We start from the raw sequence: 24,022 nt of genomic DNA, 5'->3' as shown, positions 1-24,022 counted from the left end.
TAGCCCACTCCAGCCCTCCCCATGGGGCTCACAATACACCTAACATATCTTTCCAAAAATACCCCTAATAGCTTCCTGACCTCTTCACTCCCAGCGCTCCAAGGGCTTGGGTCACAGCCTAGTGTTTCAGCCGCCCTCTTTACCTAGTCAGGCCTCGGTGGTCTGGCTTTGGGAGGAGGGACAGTTGGCTCCTACCTTTTTGGACCTTAAACCAAAACAGGCAGGCAGACTCACACTTCCATGTCCTGTTGCATATGTTTATTGCTATTCTTTATTTGTTGATTTTAGATGGATTCTCTTTTTATTTCTGCCGTGGAAGATGCAGGCCCAGCCCTTATCCACCACCCCGGGCCCCCACTCTGTCCCTCCACCCTCTCAGAACAAGTACATCACACTTTCTTGATTAGTTCAGTATAAATTATTTGCCTAATTATTGATTAGGCATTACTTATTTTTGATCAAAGTAGCATAGTATAATGATTTTCCTTTGTTGTAGGAGTCTCCATCCTCCTCTGGAATTGAAATATTTTCTTATTTTTTATTTTACTGATTTTCTGTACTCAACGATTCTTCTCCAGCTCTGCCATGTAATTATAATAACCCTTCTGAGAGTCTCTTCCTCATGATCGGACATCCCGTGATGGATCAGTTTCAGTCTTTTTCTGGGGACGTTTGTTATCGGGTCTCCCTTCTCCTGCTCTGTCTAAACTGGTTATGCTCTGGGCCTGCACAGCTGTGGTCCCACACTTTCCTTTGTCCCACTCCCCTCCCCTGGCTCCATCCCTTCCTCCAAGTTTACATCTTCCTTTTGTTGGAGCTCATCTTCCAGTAACTCCCCCAGACAGGGTGCACGGGAGGACATGCCCTTATAGTTGGAAGTTTGGATGGGCATAGAATTCTAGGTTGGGAATAGTTTTCCTCAGTATTTTGAAAGCATTGCCTTCAGGATTTACTGGTGCTGATGAGAAATATAAACACCTTTTTATAACTAAATCTTTGAACACAGCCTATTTTTTTCTTCTCTGAAAGATTTTTTTTTCTCTGAAAGATTTTAAGATCTAGTCCAGTGTTCTGAACTGTTTAACAACATCAGCAATTTTTCACTCTCGTCCTGGGCATCCACTGCTTCCTTTCCATGAGAAAATTCATGTTTTCCAATTTGGGGAAATGTTCTTATAGGATTTCTTCCTATCGATTTTCTCTTTTCTTTCTTCCAGAAAGTCTTATTAGTTATATACTGGACTTCCTAAATTGAGCTTCTGATTCTATTTTATTTTTTTCTTCTTCTATTTTCTGCTTCTCTTTTTTGTTTTACTTTCTTGGAGATTTTCTCAAGTTTTTTTCTAACAAGTTTGTTGAATGTTCTAATTTCTTCTATCATTTTTTAAAGATTTATTTATTTGAGAGAGAGAGAGAGCTGGGGAAGGAGCAGAGGGAGAGGGAGATAACCTCCAGCAGATTCTACACTGAGCACAGAGCCCCACACAGGGCTTGATCCCACGACCCCAAGATCACGACCTGAGCCGAAACCAAGAGTCTGAAGCCTAGCTGACTGAGCCACCCAGGCACCCCTCTTCTATCTTATTTTTACTGTAAAAGCCCTTATTGCTCCTTTTGCAGATGACTTTCACAGCTTTTCTATCTGGGAACGTGAATTCTGGTGTTCTGGAGTTCCGCTTTGTTCACTGTGGTTTCTTTAGTTCCTCTGATCCCTTTTCCTACTGGTTTCATATTAGAGGCTTGTCTTAATTAAATATTCATTCAGGTTTAAGAGTAAAGCTTTGAGGAACCTGGCTGGCAGCTCTGTGTATGGCTGGTGCTCATCACGGGGTAGCTTTCACTGCCAGTCTCACTGAAGAGCCTGCAAAGTCAGTGTCCCAGGGCCTTTGGGGCAGTCAGTGTCCCCAGGGTAGAGGGGGGACAACTCTGTTTCTCCAAGGAAGACTCGCCGAAGTGCCCTGCTTAGGGCCAGGAGCCGAGCCTATGTTCTTGGATCTGAGTGTGGTACCTTTCAGAACACAGACCCTTCATCACTGCAACACTTCTTCCTCTTCCACTGTCCCCACCATCCCTGGGTCTGGAACTTTCTGGTTCAGTTTTTCTAACTAAATCTCCATTTTCCTCCTTGGGTGAAGGGGGGTAAGCATGATGGTGTTCTCCAGTTCCCTGGGGAGGTGGGAGGCCCCGGGCTCGAGTGGTATCGGCAGACTGCACACTTGTCCTTTCCACCTGTTCCTTACCCACTCCCTTACCCACCTTCTGCCTGGGGCTCCAGTCTCCAGCCTTTTGGGGATTCTGCAGTCAGACTCTCTTCTTTCTCCTTGCTGCCCCCTTTGCCAGCATTTGGTGTTCAGCTCTGTTTGTTTTGCGATTTTGTCTCTTTTCCTTCTAAAAACATATTAACATTTCTTTGTGTTATTATTGCTCCTTTGCCCTCATTTTATTTTATTTTATTTTATTTAAAAAAAATTTTTTTTTATTTACTTATGATAGTCACAGAGAGAGAGAGAGAGGCAGAGACACAGGCAGAGGGAGAAGCAGGCTCCATGCACCGGGAGCCCGATATGGGATTCGATCCCGGGTCTCCAGGATCGCGCCCTGGGCCAAAGGCAGGCGCCAAACCGCTGCGCCACCCAGGGATCCCATGCCCTCATTTTAGAGATGTTTTAAGAAGGGTGTGCTCAGTCTATACTTTAACAATGTATTTAATTATATTTTATTAAATATGATTTAGTAAATATATGGATACATACACACACCTATAACATTTTTTTTTAATTTATTTATTTACGATAGTCACACACAGAGAGAGAGACAGAGACACAGGCAGAGAGAGAAGCAGGCTCCATGCACCGGGAGCCCGACGTGGGATTCGATCCTGGGTCTCCAGGATCGCGCCCTGAGCCAAAGGCAGGCGCCAAACCGCTGCGCCACCCAGGGATCCCTCACACACCTATAACAAATAGGAATAAATGACTGTATCCAAGTGACCCAAAAGTTGAAGGGTGTCAGTACTGACTATTGCGCCAGAGGCACCCACAGTTAGCAGTTTTCCTGTGTCCTTCCAAAGAAAGTTTATGCACACATTCACACACATACCCAAGCATGTAAACCAATATTAATGGATTTTATTTTATTTTAATGGATTTTATTTTAAATCAAGAAAGCAATTTCTCTTCATATCCCTGAGAATATTCATGTCTTAAATAAAGGGCAGTGCTTAACCCAAAGGCAGGAGTCTCCTCGAGTCAGATTGAAGGTTCCATTGTAGGTGGTGGACATTTTTAAGGGGCCTTTTAAGTGCCCCTGGAACTAACCCGTGCAGTCAGACACCTATCCCATGGCCAGCCATGGTGGTTCTAGGGGCACTGGGCACAGCATATGGTGCCAGCCAGTCGCCATCTTCCACTTCTCGTGTGACTTTCTTCATCACCTCTGTCCCCTCCTCCTCTTGCATCCCGTGTTTCCTCCCATGTCCACCTTCCCTCCAGATGCCTTTAGCTGACTCCTACTCCTGGCTCCTGTGGCTGGCCCACAGAGCCAAGGACGTGACTTCTCCTGGCTCATGGATGCACCTGAATCTGACTGCTTCTTGGGTTTTAAGAATAGATTGGCACGCAAGATAGGTATGTTTTCATCACAGCTCTAGCTGAATAGACTTTATTAAGAGACAGACCCAGAGGCATCCCTGAATATTTCAGTTTCCTTGAATAGCTTCAGGCAGGATACTTAACTTGATGGTCCACAGCAGTGGCCTCAGTGTGACTCTGTCCCTAGGGCCAGCTGCCGCCAAACCAGACTTGATCTTAAAATTGGAACGTCGAGCTGCACCCTGGATCAAGGATCCAGACGGGCCACGGTGGGGGCAAGGTCGTCCTCCAGGTGAGTCTTGACCTACTGAGTTCTGAGGGGCACATCCTGGGGCCCGTGTGGCCATGGCAAGCTGCACAGTGTTCACTCAGCCATCCCTGTCCCCCCTCCTGTTGTGCACCAGGCCTTGTATCAGGCTCTGCTAGACAAAGATGAATAAGAAATTAACTCTGCCCTCCAAGTGTCGAATAACCTGGGAAATGGGGACAGTATGGGGAAAAACAGGGTGCTTTGATGAGCGGAAGTGCTAGCAGGATCCGTGGCAGAGCTGGCAGGGGAGGCGTGCAGGAGGCCCCGGTCGTGAGTTGCTGTGTGACCTGCAGGCCTGTGAGCTGCCCTTGTCCTCTCCTCCTCTGGTGTTTAGTGGCAGCACCACTGGTCTATGAGAGGTCACTGTTCTGTGTATTAGCCAAGGGCTTACTGGCTAGTAGCTGCTGTGTGTACTGTTCTACTTCCCTTCTTTCTAAGCCTTATAAGAAGACTTGGATGTTTAACCTCATTTCTTTGTGCTGCCTTGAAAGAGGATTAAAGTCACCTGTTTATCCAATAGCATCCATGGCCAAGGTGGCTACTTAGGCTTATTAGTATCTGGTGTCACATGATCCCAGGGTAACTGTGTGGATAGAGATGGGGAGGCTGGCTAAAGAGCCCACGAGGATTAGCACACATCTCTTAGGGAGCAGGCTAACTTGCATAGATAATAATAGGGAAGAGTGTGAAGAGAAGTCACTAATGATCTCTAGAAAGGTGGATCACATTCATCTCTGCTTTGCATAAGGGATACTCAGTAAATTGGGATGTCTTAACTGATAGGAGCCTGAAGAGTTACAGCAGCATAACCAAGCACATTTTTATTTGCTCCAAAGGCAAGAAGAAGATGGTGGCCATAAGAGAGGCAGACACACAAGCCTTGGCTGCAGACTCTGCAGTGCTTCTAGCTCCTTCTATGGAGACATGTAGGTCCTACTGCAATTCCAGCCTTTGTGAAGTCGAAGTAGATGGACCTAGGAAAATCAAGAGGACTTACAGACCCCGTTCAATTCAGAGATCATGGTTTGGGCAATTCCCATGGTTAGTAATCGACCCAAAGGAGACCAAGCTTTTCTGCTCAGCTTGCAAAGAAAGACCTAGTCTCCATGACAAATCATCCCGGTTAGTCCGAGGTTACACGGGGCCTTTTAAAGTGGAGACTTTAAAATACCACGAGGTCAGCAAAGCACACAAGCTCTGTGTCAACACTGTTGAAATCAAGGAAGACTCCCCACAGGCTGCGCTAGTCCCAGAGATCTCCGGTGACCTGATGGCGAACATGGAGCACTTCTTCAACGCCGCCTACTCCATTGCCTACCACTCGCGGCCTCTAAATGACTTTGAGAAGATCCTGCAACTCCTCCAAAGCACCGGGACCATGATCCTGGGCAAGTACCGAAATCGCACCGCATGTACTCAGTTCATCAAGTACATCTCTGAGACTCTGAAGAAGGAGATCCTCGAGGATATCCGAAACTCCCCTTGCGTGAGTGTGTTGTTGGACAGTTCCACAGACGCCTCTGACCAGTCCTGCGTGGGGATTTATATCCGCTACTTTAAGGGGACGGAGGTGAAAGAGTCGTACATCACTTTGGCCCCTCTCTACAGTGAGACGGTGGATGGGTACTTCGAGACCATCATCTCTGCCCTAGATGAACTGGACATCCCTTTCCGGAAGCCTGGGTGGGTCGTGGGTCTGGGAACTGATGGCTCAACCATGCTGAGCTGCAGAGGAGGTCTGGTGGAGAAGTTCCAGGAGGTCATCCCCCAGCTGCTACCCATCCACTGTGTCGCCCATCGGCTGCACCTGGCCGTGGTAGATGCTTGCGGGGGCATCGATCTGGTAAAGAAGTGTGACCGGCACATTCGAACTGTCTTCAAGTTTTATCAGTCCTCAAATAAAAGGCTGAATGAGCTGCAGGAAGGCGCAGCTCCACTGGAGCAGGAAATCATCCGCCTAAAGGACCTGAACGCTGTCAGGTGGGTGGCCAGCAAGAGGCGCACATTGAACGCGCTCATTGTGAGCTGGCCTGCCCTGGCCCGGCACCTCCAGGGCGTGGCGGACGCAGGGGGCCAGACCGGGCACAGGGCCAAAGGCATGCTGAAGCTGATGAAAAGCTTCCATTTCGTCAAGTTCTGCCACTTCCTTTTGGACTTCCTGAGCATCTACAGGCCTCTGTCTGAGGTGTGCCAGAAGGACATCGTGCTGATTACAGAGGTGAACTCCACACTGGGACGGGCCTATGTTGCCCTGGAGACCCTCCGTCACCAGGCTGGGCCCAAAGAGGAAGAGTTCAACGCCGGCTTCCAGGATGGGCAGCTCCACGGCATCTTCCTGGACAGAATGGAGGTGGCAGAGCAGCGCTTCCAGGCGGACCGGGAAAGAATGATCCTGACTGGGATCGAGTACCTCCAGCAAAGGTTTGACATGGACCGTCCCCCGCAGCTCAAGAACATGGAGGTGTTCGACACCATGGCCTGGCCAAGTGGGATTGAACTTGCCAGTTTTGGGAACGATGATATTCTTGCCCTTGCCAGATACTTTGAGCTTTCCCTCCCTGCGGGGTACAGCGAGGAAGCACTCCTGGAGGAGTGGCTGGGCCTGAAAGCCATCGCCAAGAACCTCCCATTCTCCATGCTGTGTAAGAACGCCCTGGCCCAGCACTACCGTTTCCCCCTGCTAAGCAGGCTCGTGGCGGTGGTGGTCTGTGTGCCCGTCTCCACCTCCTGCTGTGAGCGGGGCTTCAGTGCCATGAACCGGATCAGGACCGATGAGCGGACCAAGCTCTCCAATGAGGTGATCAATATGCTCATGATGACAGCAGTGAACGGGGTGGCGGTCACAGAGTACGACCCCCAGCCTGCCATCCAGCATTGGTACCTGACCTCCTCAGGCCGGCGTTTTAGCCATGTCTACACGTGTGCCCAAGTGCCACCCCAAGCCCATGCAAGTAAGTATGTATGACAGAGTTCCTGGACAGGGAAAAACAAGGGAAGAGAATCTTGTCTTCCCAATCCCATGCTGACCTTGAAGTCTAGTAGAGTCTGGCAATGTCAGCCATCACCATAGGCTTGGTCTGGGGTCTCGGGTATCCCCATGGGTGCTCAACATGTGACACCTACCCTCCAAGAGCTTCTGATCCGGCCGGGGAGGTAGGATACACATTCTGCAGGCAGCAGGGCATGGGGCCAGGAGCACGAATTTTCAGAGCCAGTCCGCCCAGTTTCAAATTCTGGTTCTGCTAACTAGTGTATGACCTCGGGCAAGTTAATCACATGGTGCTTTGGTTTTCCTTCTACAAAGGGCACAACATCTGGCAAGTGATGCCAGTGGTACTCTCTAGAGGCCTAAGCCACTATTGGACATAACCAAAGACCGGACAAGCTAGGGCAGTGACATCACATTCTCTGCAGGGCTGGGTGGACTGTTTCGGGAGGGAAGAAGTCAGTATGGATCCAAGGGGCTGCGAAGAAAGGTTGGAGCATTCCAGGTGGGAGTTGTCTGTGAAGAGTACTAGCCCCGAGGGCTGGAGTAGGGAGCAGGCTGGATGGAAAGTTATATTACATGGGAGGTGAGCTGCTGAGTCTCAGACAAGACATTTACCTCTTTTCAAATAGTCCCTGAAGACCACAGAGGATCCCAGGCTGCTCACTGTACTTTCCAGCGACAGCAATGAAGCTGCTTCCTGGGCATCTTTTTGTTGTTGTTGTTTTATTTTCCCTGGGCATCTTTATTTCTGGTCTCCTTTAGTGCTTGTGCTCTCGTGTGTTACCACTGGGTCTGTGGCCATCAGCGGTGGACTAGGTCTCAGGATTGACAGAGGCTCCACGAGGCCCAGGGTAGAAGTGCAGAGAAGAGACAGGGCCAAGGCAGGGAGCCAGGCGGTACGTCCTTTACCCACACACAGCCATGTCCAGCCCTGTGGGGGTGAAGGAGAAAGACGCCCTTGGGTATCTTCGCATAGGGGCAGTGGGATGAGTACATCTGAAAAAAACAAAGGACAGTATCCATTTGATATGATAAAGCCCTCCTTCCCAGGCTGTGTTCTCAACCTCAGCACTGTTGCTATGGAGGGCCAGATGGTTCCTCGTTGTGAAGCCCAGCCCATGTGTTGTAGGATCTTCAGCACCCCTGACTCACTGGGTCCCCATAGCACTCACCCAGTTGTAGCGATCAGAAGTATCTCCAAGCATTGCCACATGTCTCCCAGATGGCAGAAGCACCCCAGGTGAGACCCAGTGCCCTAGGGTGAGAGAAGACCAGAGTAGGACTAGATGAGGCCTGCCAAGAGCAGCCCCAATCCCATCTCACCAAGCCTATGTTGGGGTGGAGTTGGATGTGGGAAAGGGGTCGTTGTCTGATATGTTTCCCCTTGGTGTAATAGTGGGTTCTCTTTCCTCTTGTACAAGGAGCAGGGCTCAGGAAGGAGAAGATGGGAGCGCTTTATATGGAGGAGGCTGTGACCCAGAAGCCACCTATTCCATCCTACAGGGAGCCAGAGGAGATCCTGAAGGACTGCATCATGAACCCTCCCGACAGCCTCCTGTAGCCCTGTACCAGCCAAGGGGCTCCTGAGCTGTCCTGATAGAGAGTTCATGCAGGAGCAGGAGTCCTAGGGATTGCCTTGGAGATGACCCTGCTGCCATGCCCCTTGGAATCATGGTGACAGGCTCTGCAGAATCTCCGCTGCCCCAGAATCATTTTCAGGGGAATTCTGTAAGCACCAGGAGCAGGCAGTGACAAGAGAATTAAGCCCACCACCCATCAGGAGCACAAACCTGTTTACCATGGTCCCTCTCTAAGCAGTGGTGACCTAATAGCACTTACATAGGCAAATATCTCAAATTCATTCTTAGGGTGCTTCAAGAAATGATCTCATCATGAAAGATTTCACCCCAAGTTCTGGTAGTAAGAGGACTTCTCTGAAGTGGGAGAGACTTGGGTTAGGGGCTTATAGGAGCATCCCAGCCCCCTGGGTGGTTGGGGAGCATCCCAGGGAGGCTGCACACAGCCTCAGTGAGGAGCAGAGGATGACCAGGCTCTAGGGTACAACTGGCCTGGCTCTGGGATCTGTCACTGTGGCTCCATGGCAGACACAGGAAGCTTCAACTTCAAACGAGAGACTCGCATCAGAAAAATTCTCTACCTCTTCCCAGGGCCTCCCTCAGGATGAGGCAAGCAAAACCCTCTGCACAAAGTAGACAGGAGAGGTCAGCGTCCTATAGCCCCAGGACAATAGAGGAAAGTCCTTCCCAGAGGGAGTCTGCACTTAGTGGCAGCACTTAGATTTGACATAAGTCCGGTTTCCTAAGGAGTAGATACACCCAGGATTGCACTGGGGAGGCTTGGGATCCAGCCCCAGCCCTGGCGCAGGCAGAGGTTCAACCGTAATTAATCTGAGTCCTTCCTCTTTCCTGTGCCTCGGTTTCCCTGTCCATGACATGGCAGCAGAGAATTCAAGTGCCTGCTGGCTCCTGGTCTGCCATAAGACTGACAGCACCTTCAGCTCCCTGACAGACCTCGGGCTGCACAGAGTGGACTTAGCTGCCTTCAGCCCTTGTCCTTGTCCCTTGCTACCGACGTCCTTAGTGTGGGAAGCAGTGCTCCCTAAAAGTGCCATCAGCCTGGTGGTTGAGTCCGCTCTTCCTGAAGTTGCTCTGGGACTCAGCCTGGGCATCATCAGGGGTCTCGTTAAATATGCTCCACCCCATCCCAGCTTGATCAGATTCTGGGGACAGCGGCTCAGTGATGAGCCATTTCCCACTAGATCTTCCAGGACCTTTGTGAGCCCATTGAGACTTGAGGATCACTACCCTGGAGGCCCCAGAGGGTGTCTTGCACTACTAGGTTCCCACTCAGCCTCACTCCCTCTCCCCTTCCTCCTGGAAGTAAAGCACTTTTCCCTCCATGGCAGCTGCATTTTGGCAGGTTGTAGGCTGCTTATCTGGTGGGGATGATATGGGGCTGAGGTCCCACCTTCCTAAGCAGGGGTGGGGAACAAGAGGAGGTGAGAGGGAAGGGCTTCTTTGCCCCTGCCTTTCTCCTCTTAGGCAGGAAGTGGTGCTACATCCCAGCCTTGCTCCCGGGGTCCCTGCCCTGTGCTGTAAGAACAAGGTGTCTGACCCTCAGCCATCATTCTGTCCTCTTCCCAGTCCTAGGGGGTGCTGAGAGCTCCTGAGATGCTGGTATCCACCATCACCCTGTACAATGGGCCCCAGTTCCCAATGTTTCCAGTTTGCCCTTCCCATCACCCACCCTTAGAACTTTGCCTTAGTGCCATCGCCTTCCTGTTTTCTTCAGCTTTGGGCCAGGGATTCGCTCTCACTCTCTGCCTTTTATTTAGCCTGTGGAAATGTCTCTTTCCTAGCCCCCTGGTCTGGGGTCTGGGGTATACTGTGGGCCCCTGGAGCTACAGCTCTGTCCATGCCCTGGAGATGGGAGCCCAGGCCTCCCTTCCCCATTCACATGAGATTCTATAGAGAGTTCAGGAATCTGCCCCAGGCAAAGTGCTGTGGGTGTGAATTGGTGGGATGGAAGAGAGAAGGACCCTTTGAAATGGGAGTTGTCACCTGCACCCAGTCTCTAGGTTGAGGTGATTCTGGCAAGCCCCCCCCCCCCCCCAACAGCCTCTTCCATTCTTTGAGAATCCTCAGAGCATGAGGCCAGTCCCTCAAGCAGTGTTGTGTGTGAGTTCCACACACACAGTTCCCTGGGCCGGTCTAGGCACCCGGGTGGAAGCCAGGTAGGGAAGCATCCAGCCTCCACATCCATGTACTGAGGAGGCCTCCAGTGCCAGCTTTTGAGAGAAGGTCAAGCCCCTTGGAGGGGGTGATGAAAATGCTGTTCGTTGTAGAGATTTGCACTATCCATGTCTCTTGAAGGGCACAGGCATGCTAGCTAATGGCAAAGAGGCCTACCCATTTTTTTTTGTGCAGGATCCAGGGCTGACACAGGGTGAACTCCCTTCCCAGAGACACTTACCCCGCCAGAACTCTTTGTTTTGTTTCAAGACACTTGCTGCATTTCAAATCCAGGGCCTGGAGATACCTTTTTGGAGCGGCGTCCTATTTTTGCCTCACCAGAAAACAAGCTGAAGGGCACGGAGAGCAGTCGGAGCAAGCCTTTGCCTGGAGTCCTAGCTATGCCTCCACCCTCCTCCCTTCCGGTAACCCTCATAGCATCTCCACGTTCTGATCCTGGCATCCCCTGTCCCCGCCCCCACCCCATAACTGATGCCCACAGGGTCTGACGTTCTGAGTTAACCTGCATTATAACTGATGCTTTGATTCCAGTAGCCATAGAGACCAGGTGGGAGGGAGGGACCCCGCCAGGCACCTTGGACAGTGTGACCTCCCCCAGACCTTTGGCTTCTCTCGCCAGCCCATGATGAGTTCCTAGGGTGCTAAGTATTTAGCAAGACGGGCGTGAGGATTGGCCAATCCCTCATGCAGGTGTCTGTCTCCCGAGGATACTCGGGGTGATTGGCAATGGGGTGTCCTCTCCTCTCCTGGTTTCAAAGATGGGCAAACGAGGTTTAAAAAACCATGTTTGATTCTCAGCCTTTTGCTACCTGAATAAAGCAGAGTTTATTTGGACACGTGCCTCTGTCCAATGGGCCTCGCGGGTCAAAGCCTATGAAGCCCAGCAAAGCGAAATCGGGCGGCTCGAAAAGCCCGCCCCCTCCGGCTGACGCGCTCGCGCCTGCGCGGGGCGACGGCGCGCGCTCCCCCGGGCGGCCCGATCCTGCTGCGCATGCTCGGCGCCCACTGCCCGGCGGGGACCTGCGCTCCGGAGCCCCGGCGGTTCGGCCCTGCACCCGGCCTGGGTGTCCCGCGCCCGGCCATGACGGCGCACTCCTTCGCCCTCCCGGTCATCATCTTCACCACGTTCTGGGGCCTCATCGGCATCGCCGGGCCCTGGTTCGTGCCGAAAGGACCGAACCGCGGGTAAGGATGGCGCGCGGGCCCGGCCGCCCTGCGGACCCCTCCCCGGCGGCGGCCGGCGCAGCGAGCACTGGGCCCAGGCCCGCCCGGACCGCGTTCAGCTCGGGACAGGCAGGCGGTCGGGGCCCGAGGGCGGAGCCGGCGGTGCTTCAGAAAGGTGGGGAGCCGACTGACACGGGAGGCAGTGAAGGGCCCTCCCCCTCTCCGGCCAGAGAAGCTCGAGGCCAAGGCCGGCCACTAATGAGGCTTGTCCACCCCTCACAGGCAGTGACCTTTAGCGAATGTTACCCCCTCAAGCTCGCTCTCTCCACGGGAAGAATGTGGATGATGGTGGTACCTGCCCTTTAAGGCTGCCCTCAGGGTTACCCCACTTAATGCTTGGAAACGCATGGCACATATTATGCATTGAATCATTTTCCGCTGGTATTATTGTTTTTTAAAGGGCCCCTAGCAGATTTCTGTACCTGTCACATCATTTAGCAGCGTCTGCATCATATTAATCTCAGTTACGAAGTGCCCTCTCCTCTTGATTACAAGTTCCCCTAGGTGGAGGATTGTCTTCTTCACCACAGTGGACCCCAGTGTCCAGCACAGCACTAGCCCACAGGCTCAGTAATGTGGAAGGAGCGGGTCAAGTGTAATTTCTCTGGCACTGACTTCAGGTGCTTTAGACCAGGGGTCCTGGGGCCTGGTTTGGATTAGGTTGAGCTTTGGTGGGAGGCTGCTTGGACGTGTGCGGGCACTGTCTCTGTTCTTCAAGATCTGCTGGGTGGATCTTTGTGAACCATTTTAGTGTCTCACCTCTTCCGCAAACCTCGGTGACTTCTAACTGAAGTCTTTTCTGCTGCATTTTAAGCTTCTGTCTCCAAGTCTCCTTGTGTGGACACAGGTATTCCCTACTCCCTTTTTTTTTTTTTTTTTTAAGATTTATTTATTTATTTACTCATGAGAGACACACAGAGAGAGACAGGCAGAGACACAGGCAGAGGGAGAAGCAGGCTCCATGCAGGGAGCCCCACGCGGGACTCAATCCCGAGACTCCAGGATCAGGCCCAGGGCTAAAGGCAGGCGCCAAACTGCTGAGCCACCTGGGATGTTCTCCCTGCTGCCTCAGAAATGGTTCCTGGTCTCCTTGCTTCTTGCCAGCTTCTGTTTTCCATCCCCTTACCCAATGAAGTTGACATTCCAGAGACCACTCTTAGAAAGCGGTGGCTTGCTGTGTTAAGGTGGAAAAAGTGGGTTTTGGAGAAGGGAGATGAAGGGAGTTCATAACACGACTTGGATGAGGCAGGGTGGGTTTCCCCCGAGGTGACACTTAACAGTTTTTATCTTCCATCTTATAATCTTCACCCTGAATAGAACTCCGCCTCCTGTGTTCAGGTGGCATCAGGAAAGACAACAGGTAAGGGGCCAACACCAGGAGCTCTTTCTTGGGCCCTGGCCAGGCCTTCAGAGGGTGCTGGTTCTGCCCATCCTGACCTGACAACCTCTTACATTGCAGAGTGATCATCACCATGCTGGTGGCCACCGCGGTCTGCTGTTACCTCTTGTAAGTACTGCTCCCCAACTCCCTCCTCTCCTGAGCCCTGTTCTTCCCTCTGTCCTGGTGGTGACAGATTCCACTTTTGAAAGGCTAAGTCTAGAAAGTCTAGGAAATAAGGTGGTTTGAGATGGCAGAGAGCGATGGGCTGGAAATCATGGACTCTGGGGTCTGGTTCCAAATGTGTCACCTGAACAGGCTTGGTCTCGTCCAGAGGCTGCAGTGAAGTGAATGTAGTAGGCCAGGTCAGGCTGGGCATCAGGATCTCCTGGAGGGATTGTAAACACAGCTTTCAGGGCCACACCCTAGACCCACTAAATCACAGTTTTCAAGGTCTGCACGTAGGAGTTCATATTTTTAATACATGCTCCTGGGTGGTTGTGATATGGCCAGTTTTGAAATACCAGATGGGTGGGAGTCTTCACACTTAGGAGGAGGGCCCTGGGGATATAGAATAGTCCCAAGGGATTCAAGACCTGGACAGGGTTAGGGAATCAACATCCAGGTCCTCAATGTCCAGATGTTCTCTTCCTAAAAGTGCCATTCATGGTAGTACCTCCTCCTTTTACCCCCAGTCCTTTCATGTCACCTTACTCCATGTTTAAATCATCCTACCTGCCAAACCAGGGAATAAGTCCAAGTTCTGGTTTTGAGAGAAGCCTCTCCCTCAAGCCCTGGGAAGCCTGTATGGCTTCCCACCATCCTGGGTCCCACACTATTTTTATGAGTTATGCTTGGCATAGTTGGGCTGTTCTGAATTCAGAACAATCAAAATAGGGCAGGTAATAGTGATGAACTACTGATTCGTTAAAAGGTAACAGATGGTTTTAAAAGTAACTGGAATAGCAAATTGATTAATAAAAGTAACTTTAAAAAGTTAAGAAATAAAAGAAACTGGAATACTTTTCAAGACTGCCAGATTTTTCAAAATACGTAGAAAAAGGCCCACATCTAAAAAAAAAATGTATGTGAGTGCTTTCAGATTTGGGGTGTGTTTTATAGTTAAAACCTGTTTTATCTAATTAGATCATGAACTATTTATTCCTGTTAGCCAATTCTCCACTTTATCTAATGTTAAATATTTCCTACCTCCTATTAACAACCAAAAATAAAACTTCTTAAAAATAATGATGACTCTTAGACGGCAGCTTACATATATGGAAGTGTACAGTTTTTCAGAATTCTCCCCAGACAGAGCGTCCCTAAGGTTAGCAGAATGTCCTCATCGGTGCTGGGGAGGGCCTCAGAGGGGTTGGGGTTCACTGGCTCAGAGACCAGGACGGAGAGGGTGGCGGCTGGGAACAGGCATCTGCATAGGGTGTTGGGTAATTAAAAACACCAAATGGACACATGGGAAAGAGGAGACTGCCTGCAGAGCAGGTACACACAGCCTGAAAGGTGGGGCAGCGAAGGAACATGCTAGGCCTAGAAATTAAACGTTTATGAAACATCCGCTCGGGAATAATGCTGATGATAAGCAGGCTGTGATTTCTGACAGCTTACTGGGCGTCAGCCACGTGACAGACTGTGTGGGGGCACTCAGGTGAAACAGCTGGACCCTTCCTGCAAATCCAGATAGAGCACCATTGGCACCTATTTCAGGCATATGAAGTCGTGAATGTGCCTCTAGAGCTCTAGAGTAGAGCTACTGTGGGCACACAGTCATGACTGTGGGGCCCCGTCCCTCCACCCCGAGATGTGCAGCCTGCCCAGAAAGGTCACTGGCCTGAAGCACAGCTCCTCTCCTGTCTCCAGCAGGCCTCAGAGTGGGGCTCTCTGGTTGTTAGCCCTTCATAGGAGGTGGTTCCTTCATCTTGCTCCTAAAAGTAGGTGATTCTGACATGCTTCCCATCAGACCTGCCCTGTCCTGCTCCCAGGTGCAGGCTGGGGGGCCCAGACCAGAGATGTACTGGGGCACAGCTGGGAGTCACTTTCAGCGTGCCCCTGTAGGCTGTCTTACTTCTCTTACCCCAGAGTCCAGCCCCAACGTGGACCTTATAAATCTACAAAACATGGAATCAAGCCAAACTTAAGCCCATTCCCACAAACCCCAGGCCGAGCTCACATGCTCGCTGGAGTGTAGGTGGCTATAGGGTCCGAAACACAGACCCTATATCTCCTGGGTTGAGCACGTGACCAGACGCTGTGCAGGGTGCAGAGGGTGGGGTTCCTTCTGTGTCCTGGCTTACCCTCACTGTGCTGTCCCTGGCAGCTGGCTCATCACTATCCTGGCTCAGCTGAACCCCCTTTTTGGGCCGCAGCTGAAAAATGAGACCATCTGGTACGTGCGCTTCCTGTGGGAGTGACCACTGCCACTTTGGCCCCAGGTACGGAGGGCCCAGACCCTGTGGGTGGGAAAGGGGCCTGATGTGTAGGAAGAGAACGGGCAAGGCAGTCATGTTTGTTTGTTTATTTGTTTAATTTATTTGAGAGGGAGAGAGCACAAGCTGGGGGTGGGGGGCGAAGGAGAAGCAGCCTCCCCGCCAAGCTGGGAGCCTGATGCAGGGCTCAATCCCAGGACCCTGAGATCATGACCTGAGCTGAAGGCAGATGTTAACTGACTGAGCCACCCACATACCCTAAGCGTTCGTGTTTAGATTCAGGCACTCATTTATTTGGCAAAAAAAAGGTTGCAGAGCACCTATATTCTTCCTGCCTGGTTTTGGATTGAGGGAAGACCAGGGTCCTCGGGGAAACCTGTCAGGCTGAGCCAAGGTTGTAGGTTTGCAGGCTGCAGAGGAGGTGGCCGGAGATGCAGAATCTCTTCTGAGTGAGGGCAGTTTGGAGGCACAGGGGCCATGAGATACTAACTGGATAGAGGGACAGTTAAAGTAAGCTGGGTGGCCAGGGCAGAGATAGGGACAAGGAGGTTCTGCAGGGAGGGTATGGGAAGGGGTGGGGGGGCTCTCCACAGCAAGGAGGTGACCCCTTCATGTAATGTGCTTTTCAGGTCCCCCATCTCTCTGGATGACTTTGGCTATACTGTCCCTGATGACCCCTTTGTCCCCACCCTCACAGCTGTATTGGGTCCCTCCCTGCTTCCTCCCCCAGGATCTGCCTGGTTCCAGGAGCTATGCCTTCTCCATCCCGTCTGGGCCTTGGGAAGCCCCAAGCTAAGTCAGGCTGGAGCAGAAGATATCCAGCCCTCAGACTGCCCCCTGCCCCTCCCAAGCAGATCCCAGCCAGGAGCTGACAAGAGTGGGGCTGGGCTTTTACAATTGAGGCAGCCCCAGAAAGGCCGCATGTCCTCTGGAGAAGGGGTGTTCAACCCGGGATGCTCCAAGCCTGGGGCGGGCTGGACCAGGGAGGGGGCCCTGGGTGGGGAGTCAGCTCTACCACTGTCCTGCTGTGCACTCTGGGAAGCATCTCTGCCTCCGTGGGCCTCCTCCCCTGTGAGGTGGAGAGGCCCGATCAGGGCGTCACAAAGGCCTTTCCTGGGATTCTTTAATTTTCAGACACACATAGATATGAAACTTAGGAAAAAGTTGAAGTAATGGAAAAACATTCACACATAAAAAGCAACACACTAACTTGTATCAGGATTGAAACTGATATGTTTAGGATTCTTTGTAGTCATAAAGTCACTTAACTGGGCTTCCTCAGAAAGCTGTCCCTCAGCATAACCTATTCACCTTCCTCCCCCGTCTTGGCCCCTCCTCTGTGGATAAGCTCCCACAGCTTGGGTGGAAGCTCAGTCTGAGCACTACCCCAGACCTGGATTCCCTCCTTTGACTGCAGTGGGGTGGATTTCAGACCCCCCACCTCCCAATAGCAGCAGCTAGGTCACCTGGAGTTAGGGAGGAGGAGAGAGACCCTCCTGGGAGTGGGAGTGGTTTGGGCACCACCAGGGCCCAGTGGGCCCATCCTGGCCCCTGAGGCCAGCACCAGACTTGTCTGCCCAGAGTGAGGACACCTGGAAGACAGAATATGCAGGCATCAGACTACAGGGAAGCCAGGACCCCCGCCCGTGCCCTTGCTCCTCCCAGGAGAGTTGAGGCTGAGACCTCAGGCACTCGCCCACCCCTGCTCTGCTACATCACCTCCCTGGGGGAGGACACCAATCTTGAATATTTATTGAGTGTATTTATTTGATTAACATTCCATTTAGTGGGCATTATCTTTGGAACAGTGATCAAATGTGATAGGTGTCACATAGATTTCTTCGTTCTGGGCTCGGCCTGTGGCTCAGAGCTCCACTGGGGCCTCCCTTTGACATCCCACCTCACCCCCCTTTCCAGCTCCCTTCCTATCCTGACCTCTGGCCCTCCTGGAGCGGGGAGCATTGAGTGTGGGTTGTATTGCAAACCCAGTCCACGTCTAGTGGCCAGTGAGTGGTGGCAACATCCTGGCTGAGGCCCAGTCTGCTGGCTGCCACTCCCCTACCCACCCAATTCCCATGTACTCCGTGGGTGGATTGGGGGCGCAGAAGGGGGGACTGGCAGCTGCTTGGAGCTACAGCTCTGCATCATGGACTCTGAAAACTACATCTTCCTGAGACCTGAAGGAGAAAGTCTGGCTGTTCCGGGTTCTGCCCAGAAGCAGTCCTGGCGGGAGAAGAAAGACACTGGATTATCGAAGTGGAACTCTGACCACCACTCATCTGTGCCCCAGATACAGAGCGCACAGCTCCTGAGGCTGAGCAATAAAGCAGGCCCCCCAAATCTCCAGAGCGTGTCCTGTCTTGTTCCCAAATACCCGAGGGCACCAGCTGCCTGCTCCCTGTCTCCTGGGCAATGATCAGCCTCCTGCAGGGGGCTGGCACCCCAGGGCCGGGGAGTGCAGTTCATGGGTGGAAATGTAAGAGGTTTGGGGGTGGGAGAGGCACTGGGAGAAATGAGGGACCAACCACTGAGGGCCTGTACCCTGGCTGAGGAGCTTGGATTGCTCCAAAGGGCAGAGCAAAGCCACAAAAGGGTTTTAAGGCTGGGGGCGACATGGCCCAATTTGATTCCTAGGATGATTTCAATAGGGTGTGTCAGGGACAGGAGCCTGTAGATATGGCCCCAGATAAGTGGTGGTGAGGACAAAGGCGAGTGGGCAGGTGGAAGGTCTGGTGAGAGTTGAAGGTGCCCAGCCTGTCAGCTGTGGGGTGGGGGTGGGCGGGATGGATCCAGACAGTTCTGGGCGGGAGGTTGGGTGGTGAGCACTAGGTAAGGAGGTCCCGGTACTGGTAGCTGGCTAGGCTCAGTGAGGAGCCGCAGACAAGCAGGTTTCAGAGTGGGAATGGTGGCCTGTGGTTTCCATTGTTTCCTGGCGAATCAGGTGCATCTGGGACATCCATGTGGAGATGTCCAGCGAGTGGTTAGAGAAGGGGTTTGAGGATTCAGTTGGTCTTCAGCATGAAATAATGGATGGTCCCAGAGGCCATGGGGTGGAGTGCAGTGTGAGACGAGGCTGAGAAAGAACCTTCAGGAACGTCAGTGATCGCAGAGTAGGCAGATAAAGGTACAAGAAGTTCTCAAGGAGGCGGGAGGGGAGCTGGGTACCTGTGACTATCACAGAGTTCCTGGAAGCAATCCAAGGGGAGGAAAAGTCCAGGGTGCCAGAGGACCCCTCCCAAGAAGTCAAGGGGGAGAGGAGAAAGACAAGTGACAGCAGGACCCTCTGAAAGACCTAGAGAGGTCAAGGGAACAATTCTAGGAGGGGAACTCCTTGGGCTGCTTTTCCTGGGTCCCTGCGGGTGGGGCCCCGGGCCTGGGGACGGACCCCGTAAGGCTGCGTGGCATCTCTGTCCCTATGGCTATAACCTAAGTTAGGCCAGCCCCCAGGACCCCCTGCTCCCCAGCTGCCCCCACTCAGGGCCTCAGGTCTGGGATGCTGAGGATCATTGGCCTGGGCCGAGGAGGGTGGGGGGCAACATGGTTGGTTTCCCCGCTCTGTCTCCCTTCCCTGGCTTCTTAGTTTTTTTGGTGTTGGAGCTCGTCTCGGCTGCAGCTCCTCCCAGACTCTCCCAGGACTTTTGTCTGTCCTTCTGTCTGGGTCAAGGTGTTCTGGGGAGGCATCCCCTGCTCTCCAGGCCACCTCTGAGCTGCTCAGGACCAGCAGCCCCTTCCCCAGCCCAGTGACTCTCCCCTCCTCCTTCCTTCCTGCCCGCACAGCCATCCTGGGAGGACAGCAGCCGGGAGCATGGGCATTCGGAGCCCTCCCCAAATGAGGCCCACGTGCTTGGTGAGGTGGGCAGGATTTGTCAAGCAAGCACAGCTGGCCATCAGTGAGAGCGAGTTTTATTCTGTAACTACGGTCAGCAAGGGAAATCTGTGCTCTGTGCCGTCCGTGCCAAGGTGAGGGGCAGTTTAAAGGGAGATGAGGGAAGGGGGGAAGCAGGGGCTCAGGTAGGATCAGGAAAGTGAGAAATCACAAAGGGTTGGTCGGGAAGTGCCACTAGGCCAGCGGTGTCTCCCACAGAGCCTGGGACAGAGGCCTGATCCGTCCTGATTTCATTTCAGAGGAATGGGGCTCAGGTCCTTGAGGAAAACGTGACAGGATTGCAGGAGATACACACATATATGTCTCAAAGGGACAGACGAAAGAGTCGTGATGGTAATCTTAGTAAATGTGCTAAGAGGGCGGAGGGCAGAAGGTCAGGAGTCTGGTTGGGCATGGCCTAGAGCAGGGGCAGAAGGCCAGGGGTCTGTGGTCAGGCATTGTCTAGAACCGACACTAAATTCTCCTGACAGCCTAGAGCCTTTTCAGACAAGAACTCAATGGGCCCAGGCTATCCCAAGGCCCCAGCCATAGGCTATCTGAAGCCATGCTAGGTGGGTCGAGTGAGTCTCTTGGGGTGGAGTCTGGATTGAAGCATTAGGTGCTGAGATCAGTTGTTGTGTAGTTATTTTCAAGGATCTCGGGCCCACCACATGGGAGGCCCACCAATAAATGTCAGCCTCAGACAGAGACGCTTGGAGAACTTCCATTAAGCAAAAGATCCCTACATATGGGCAGTGGCAGAGAGTAGGAGAGCACTGCACCATACCCAGTGGCAGAGGCGGAAGGGAAGCAGCTTCTAGAACCACCCTGGGACCCCACAAGCCCAGAGAGCAGACCCAAAGCTGCTGAGAGGAGCTAAGCTGCACACACAGAGGGTGGCCACCAGAGGGTAGTGTTTCAACCAAGGTGCTAGACTTCCAGGGACCAGTCTATGCCCCAACTGGGGAGGCCTCCCAACTGCTGTTAGAGATCAAGGCCTTAGAACATGGCTGTTAGTCGGGGAGGGGCGGGGGGCAGTTCGGCAGAGGATACCACAGTCTGGGTGAAATCCTTCGAGGATATGTGAGGACGACAATGGCTAATGTTCACTGAGCAGTTGCTAGGTGCCAAGCAGTGCTTGGGAAAACCAAAGGGCAAAGAGCTAAGGAAACTCGCCAGTTTGGTGCTGCTCAGATGCCAGCCTTCCAGGCTCTCTTCCCCACCTCAGCACCCCTGAGACATCTGGCAGATTGCGGCCTACAGAAGGGACACCCATCAGCCCGGGTTTGGAAGAGGGAAGAGGAGTTACAGACAGAAGTGTACTATTACTGCAGGCCACAGGGTTACCGTCTTTAATGAAGACCCTAAAGTAAGACCCTTGATGAGTTTTAGTTGCTTTGAACAGAAATAGGATAGTTGGTAACAACAGGAACATGAGTAGTAGAGGTGAAATGCAGCAGGAGCGGTTGTCATCTCCATGCCTGTGTGCTAGGAAGTGACCTTTGTTTACAAAGCTGGAGGTTTCCGAGACCAAAGTCAGTTGACAGCCACCACAGTTTTCCTTCACATGTAATGGCGGAAAAGGGAAGGCAGGTGACCAAAGTCCGGGGTAACTCAGACCACTTTCTGTGTCAATGAACCTGCATAGGAATCACTCAGAACAATATGAACCCACAGCATGCTAGGACCAGGCCAGGTACAGTACAAGAGAATCTGCAGGGACGGAGTGAGGATCCGAGGCTTGTAATATGCATGCACCACGGGTGGTTCTTAGGCCTGCACAGGTCTAGGGACCAGAGTTTTGGGATCAGGATGGGATTCGGTCCACCTAATTTGAGAATTATCTGATATGCTTGAAAATGACAATTCCTGGGTCCCATTCCAAAGCCTGCTGGGACTCGAGATTTTGCATTTTATGTTATTTTTTTTTAAGGATTTTATTTATTTGACAGAGCACGAGATTGAGGAAGCAGAGCAGGGTGGGGGTGGAGGGCAGAGGGAGAAGCAAGCTCCCTGCTGAATGGGAAGTGTAGACATGGGGCTTGATCCCAGGACCCTGAGATCATGACCTAAGCTGAAGGCAGACACTTAACCCATTGAGCCACCCAGGTGGCCCAAGATTTTGCATTTTATTTTTTTTAAGACTTTATTTATTTCTTCATGAGAGACACAGAATGAGAGAGATAGAGGCAGAGACACAGGCAGAAACACAGGCAGAGGGAGAAGCAGGCTCCATGCAGGGAGACTGATGTGGGACTCAATCCCAGGTCTCCAGGATCACACCCTGGGCTGAAAGCGGGCCTAACTGCTGAGCCAGGGGATCCCTGGGTTGCTCAGTGGTTTAGCACCTGCCTTTGGCCCAGGGCGTGATCCTGGAGTCCCAGGATCAAGTCCCACATCGGGCTCCCTGCATGGAGCCTACTTCTCCCTCTGCCTGTGTCTCTGCCTCTTCTCTCTCTCTCTCTCTCTCTCTGGGTCTCTCATGAATAAAAATAAAATCTTAAAAAAATAAACAAGCTGCTAAGCCACCAGGTTGCCCAAGATTTTGCATTTTAAACAAGCCTCCCAAAGGTTCTTGTGCCACCTACAACCCTCTAGACAGGGTTTCCCAACTTCAGCCCTATTGATAGTTCAGGTTGGATAATTCTTTGTTGGGGGCAAGGACACTGCCCTCCATTGGGAATGTTTAGCAGAACCCCTGACCTCTGCCCACCAAATGCCAATGTCTCCCTTCTCCCAGCCCCTGGTCGATAACCATGTATGTCTCTAGCCATTTTGAAATGGGGGCGAAGTCCTCCCCACTACTGTGTTGGGAACCACTATTCTAGAATCTCAGCCACTCATGTGACTGATGCATTTTAATCAATTTTTCAATCCGAGTCCTGCAAAAGGGGTTGGAAAGCTTGAGTGCAGCTGGCACTCACGGTGCCCTGGGAGCCTTTCCCAGTAGGACCTGGAGCTCCTGACCTGGAAACAACACCATGGGGAGAAGGAAGCACCCAAGCTTTAGGGGATTATTGGGTATCTGAGGAACCCCTAATCACAGTGCTATGCAGTCCGGCAATAAGCTAGTGGCTCATCGGAGGCCAAGTGAGCCAGGGAGCTCTGGTGTTGCATTGAGCCCATTAGAACCTTGAGCTCACCCTGCCAAGCATCTTCCCTGAAAATCATAGGTGGAATGGTTGGAATGGATATTACCAGAAACTCTCGGAACTACCGCCTTGGCTCCCTAACCTCAGGATTGAGGGTTGTGATAGCAAGGCTCGTCCCTTCATCTGAAAAGGTCAGCCTTTTCAGGCAAGGTCAGCCCTGGCAAAGACCTGGGAGACACTGGGGTGGTAAGTCTCTTCACCTGCCCATTCCGTGGCTCCCACAGCAGGAGCGCTGGACCTGGAAAGGTAACTGCAGACGCTATGACTTTGATCGGTTTTGATACCACGTGCAACAGCTGCATTCTTGGTCTGCAGGATTTGATTCAGCAAGTATATTTTCCTCCTCGCTCTTTCTGCTCAGCCTCCCAGAAGCTGCTCACCTTGCCTGAGCTGCTCAGCTTAGCATCAAGGTTGAGTGCGCACAATCAAGAACTGGGCTACCAGGGTTCAAATTCCTATCCCAACTGCTAGTTGAGTGAAAGTTAAATCTTTATGATCCTGTTTTATTGTTCAGTTGGTGTAATAATAATAGTGTCTGCCTCATAGAGATTGTGAATATGAAGCAAGAGAATAAAGTGCCTGGCTCTTTAGTAGGGGCTTTTTTTTTTTTTTTAGATTTTATTTATTTATTCATAAGAGACAGAGAGAGAAAGAGAGAGAGAGAGAGGCGGTGACACAGGCAGAGGGAGGAGCAGGCTCCATGCAGGGAGCCCAACATGGGACTTCCAGGATCAGGCCCTGGACCAAAGGTGGCACTAAACCACTGAGCCACTGGAGCTTGCCCAAGTGGGAGTATTAACCATGCTTTTAAAAAAGATTTGAGGGCAGCCCAGGTGGCTCAGTGGTTTAGCGCCGTCTTCAGCCCGGGGCCTGATCCTGGAGACCTGGGATCCAGTCCCATGTTGGGCTCCCTGAATGGAGCCTGCTTCTCCCTCTGCCTGCATCTCTGCCTCTCTGTGTTTCTCATGAATAAATAAAATATTTAAAAAATAAAAATAAACAAGAAGGTTTGAGAGATAAGAGAGGGAGAAGCAGGCTCCCCGCTGAGCACGGAGCCCAATGCGAGGCTCCATCCCCGGACCCTGAGATGGCAACCTGAGCGGAAGGCAGATGCTTAAGGGGCTGAGCCACCCAGGTGCCCTCCCATTGTTTCTATATACGTTAGTTCCATGCCACTCTTTATTCTGCCAGGATCTCAGCTGCCTTTGCCTTTTTTTTTGTTGTTCCCATCTCAGACACCATACTGATCCACTTTGTGGAAAAGGAAGCGGCAAGCACTTTCAGCACTTTGATATATACA

At 52.0% G+C, this 24,022-nt stretch overlaps 2 protein-coding genes and 1 long non-coding RNA gene across 13 annotated transcripts in view; 2 read left to right on the top strand and 1 right to left on the bottom strand.

The window, feature by feature from the left end:
- Window positions 1-11,496, top strand: part of ZNF862 (zinc finger protein 862) — a 37,237-nt gene extending 25,741 nt beyond the window's left edge. For all 9 annotated transcript variants that reach the window (XM_072777069.1, XM_072777071.1, XM_072777074.1 and 6 more), the window contains 3 exons: window positions 3,778-3,882; window positions 4,737-6,851; window positions 8,311-11,496. In XM_072777069.1, coding sequence (XP_072633170.1) covers window positions 3,778-3,882; window positions 4,737-6,851; window positions 8,311-8,450 — 2,360 coding nt within the window. In that variant the 3' untranslated portion in view covers window positions 8,451-11,496. The remainder of the gene's footprint in view (window positions 1-3,777; window positions 3,883-4,736; window positions 6,852-8,310) is intronic.
- Window positions 2,275-11,022, bottom strand: LOC140605080 (uncharacterized). 3 transcript variants are annotated; one of them, XR_012007835.1, is made up of 4 exons: window positions 10,883-11,022; window positions 8,062-8,144; window positions 7,505-7,885; window positions 2,275-2,388 (listed from the first exon to the last, which is right to left on the bottom strand). It is a non-coding gene; the product is annotated as an uncharacterized lncRNA (long non-coding RNA). The 3 variants fall into 3 exon arrangements; XR_012007833.1 differs by lacking the exon at window positions 2,275-2,388 and adding an exon at window positions 2,499-4,874; XR_012007834.1 differs by lacking the exon at window positions 2,275-2,388 and adding an exon at window positions 2,499-4,874 and having other exon boundaries at window positions 7,505-7,820.
- Window positions 11,497-11,637: 141 nt separating the features above from the next.
- On the top strand, window positions 11,638-18,051 carry ATP6V0E2 (ATPase H+ transporting V0 subunit e2). Its single transcript, XM_072777075.1, has 4 exons — window positions 11,638-11,847; window positions 13,346-13,393; window positions 15,597-15,711; window positions 16,335-18,051. Exons 1-3 carry the CDS (start codon window positions 11,654-11,656, stop codon window positions 15,688-15,690), a joined length of 336 nt encoding a protein of 111 aa, XP_072633176.1. The 5' UTR covers window positions 11,638-11,653; the 3' UTR covers window positions 15,691-15,711; window positions 16,335-18,051.
- Window positions 18,052-24,022: the final 5,971 nt, after the last annotated feature.

Source organism: Canis lupus, chromosome 15, assembly GCF_048164855.1.
Source record: "Canis lupus baileyi chromosome 15, mCanLup2.hap1, whole genome shotgun sequence".
Lineage (NCBI taxonomy): Eukaryota > Metazoa > Chordata > Mammalia > Carnivora > Canidae > Canis > Canis lupus.
This window is presented reverse-complemented; position numbering and strand designations above follow the sequence as displayed.

What these genes read in the sequence shown, in the direction of transcription:
- ATP6V0E2 (XM_072777075.1), top strand. Translation starts at nt 11,654, where the DNA reads ATGCTCGGCGCCCACTGCCCGGCGGGGACCTGCGCTCCGGAGCCCCGG. An exon ending in CCGAAAGGACCGAACCGCGG is followed by an intron (nt 11,848 to 13,345) that starts GTAAGGATGGCG and finishes CTTACATTGCAG; the next exon opens with AGTGATCATCACCATGCTGG. An exon ending in GCGGTCTGCTGTTACCTCTT is followed by an intron (nt 13,394 to 15,596) that starts GTAAGTACTGCT and finishes TGTCCCTGGCAG; the next exon opens with CTGGCTCATCACTATCCTGG.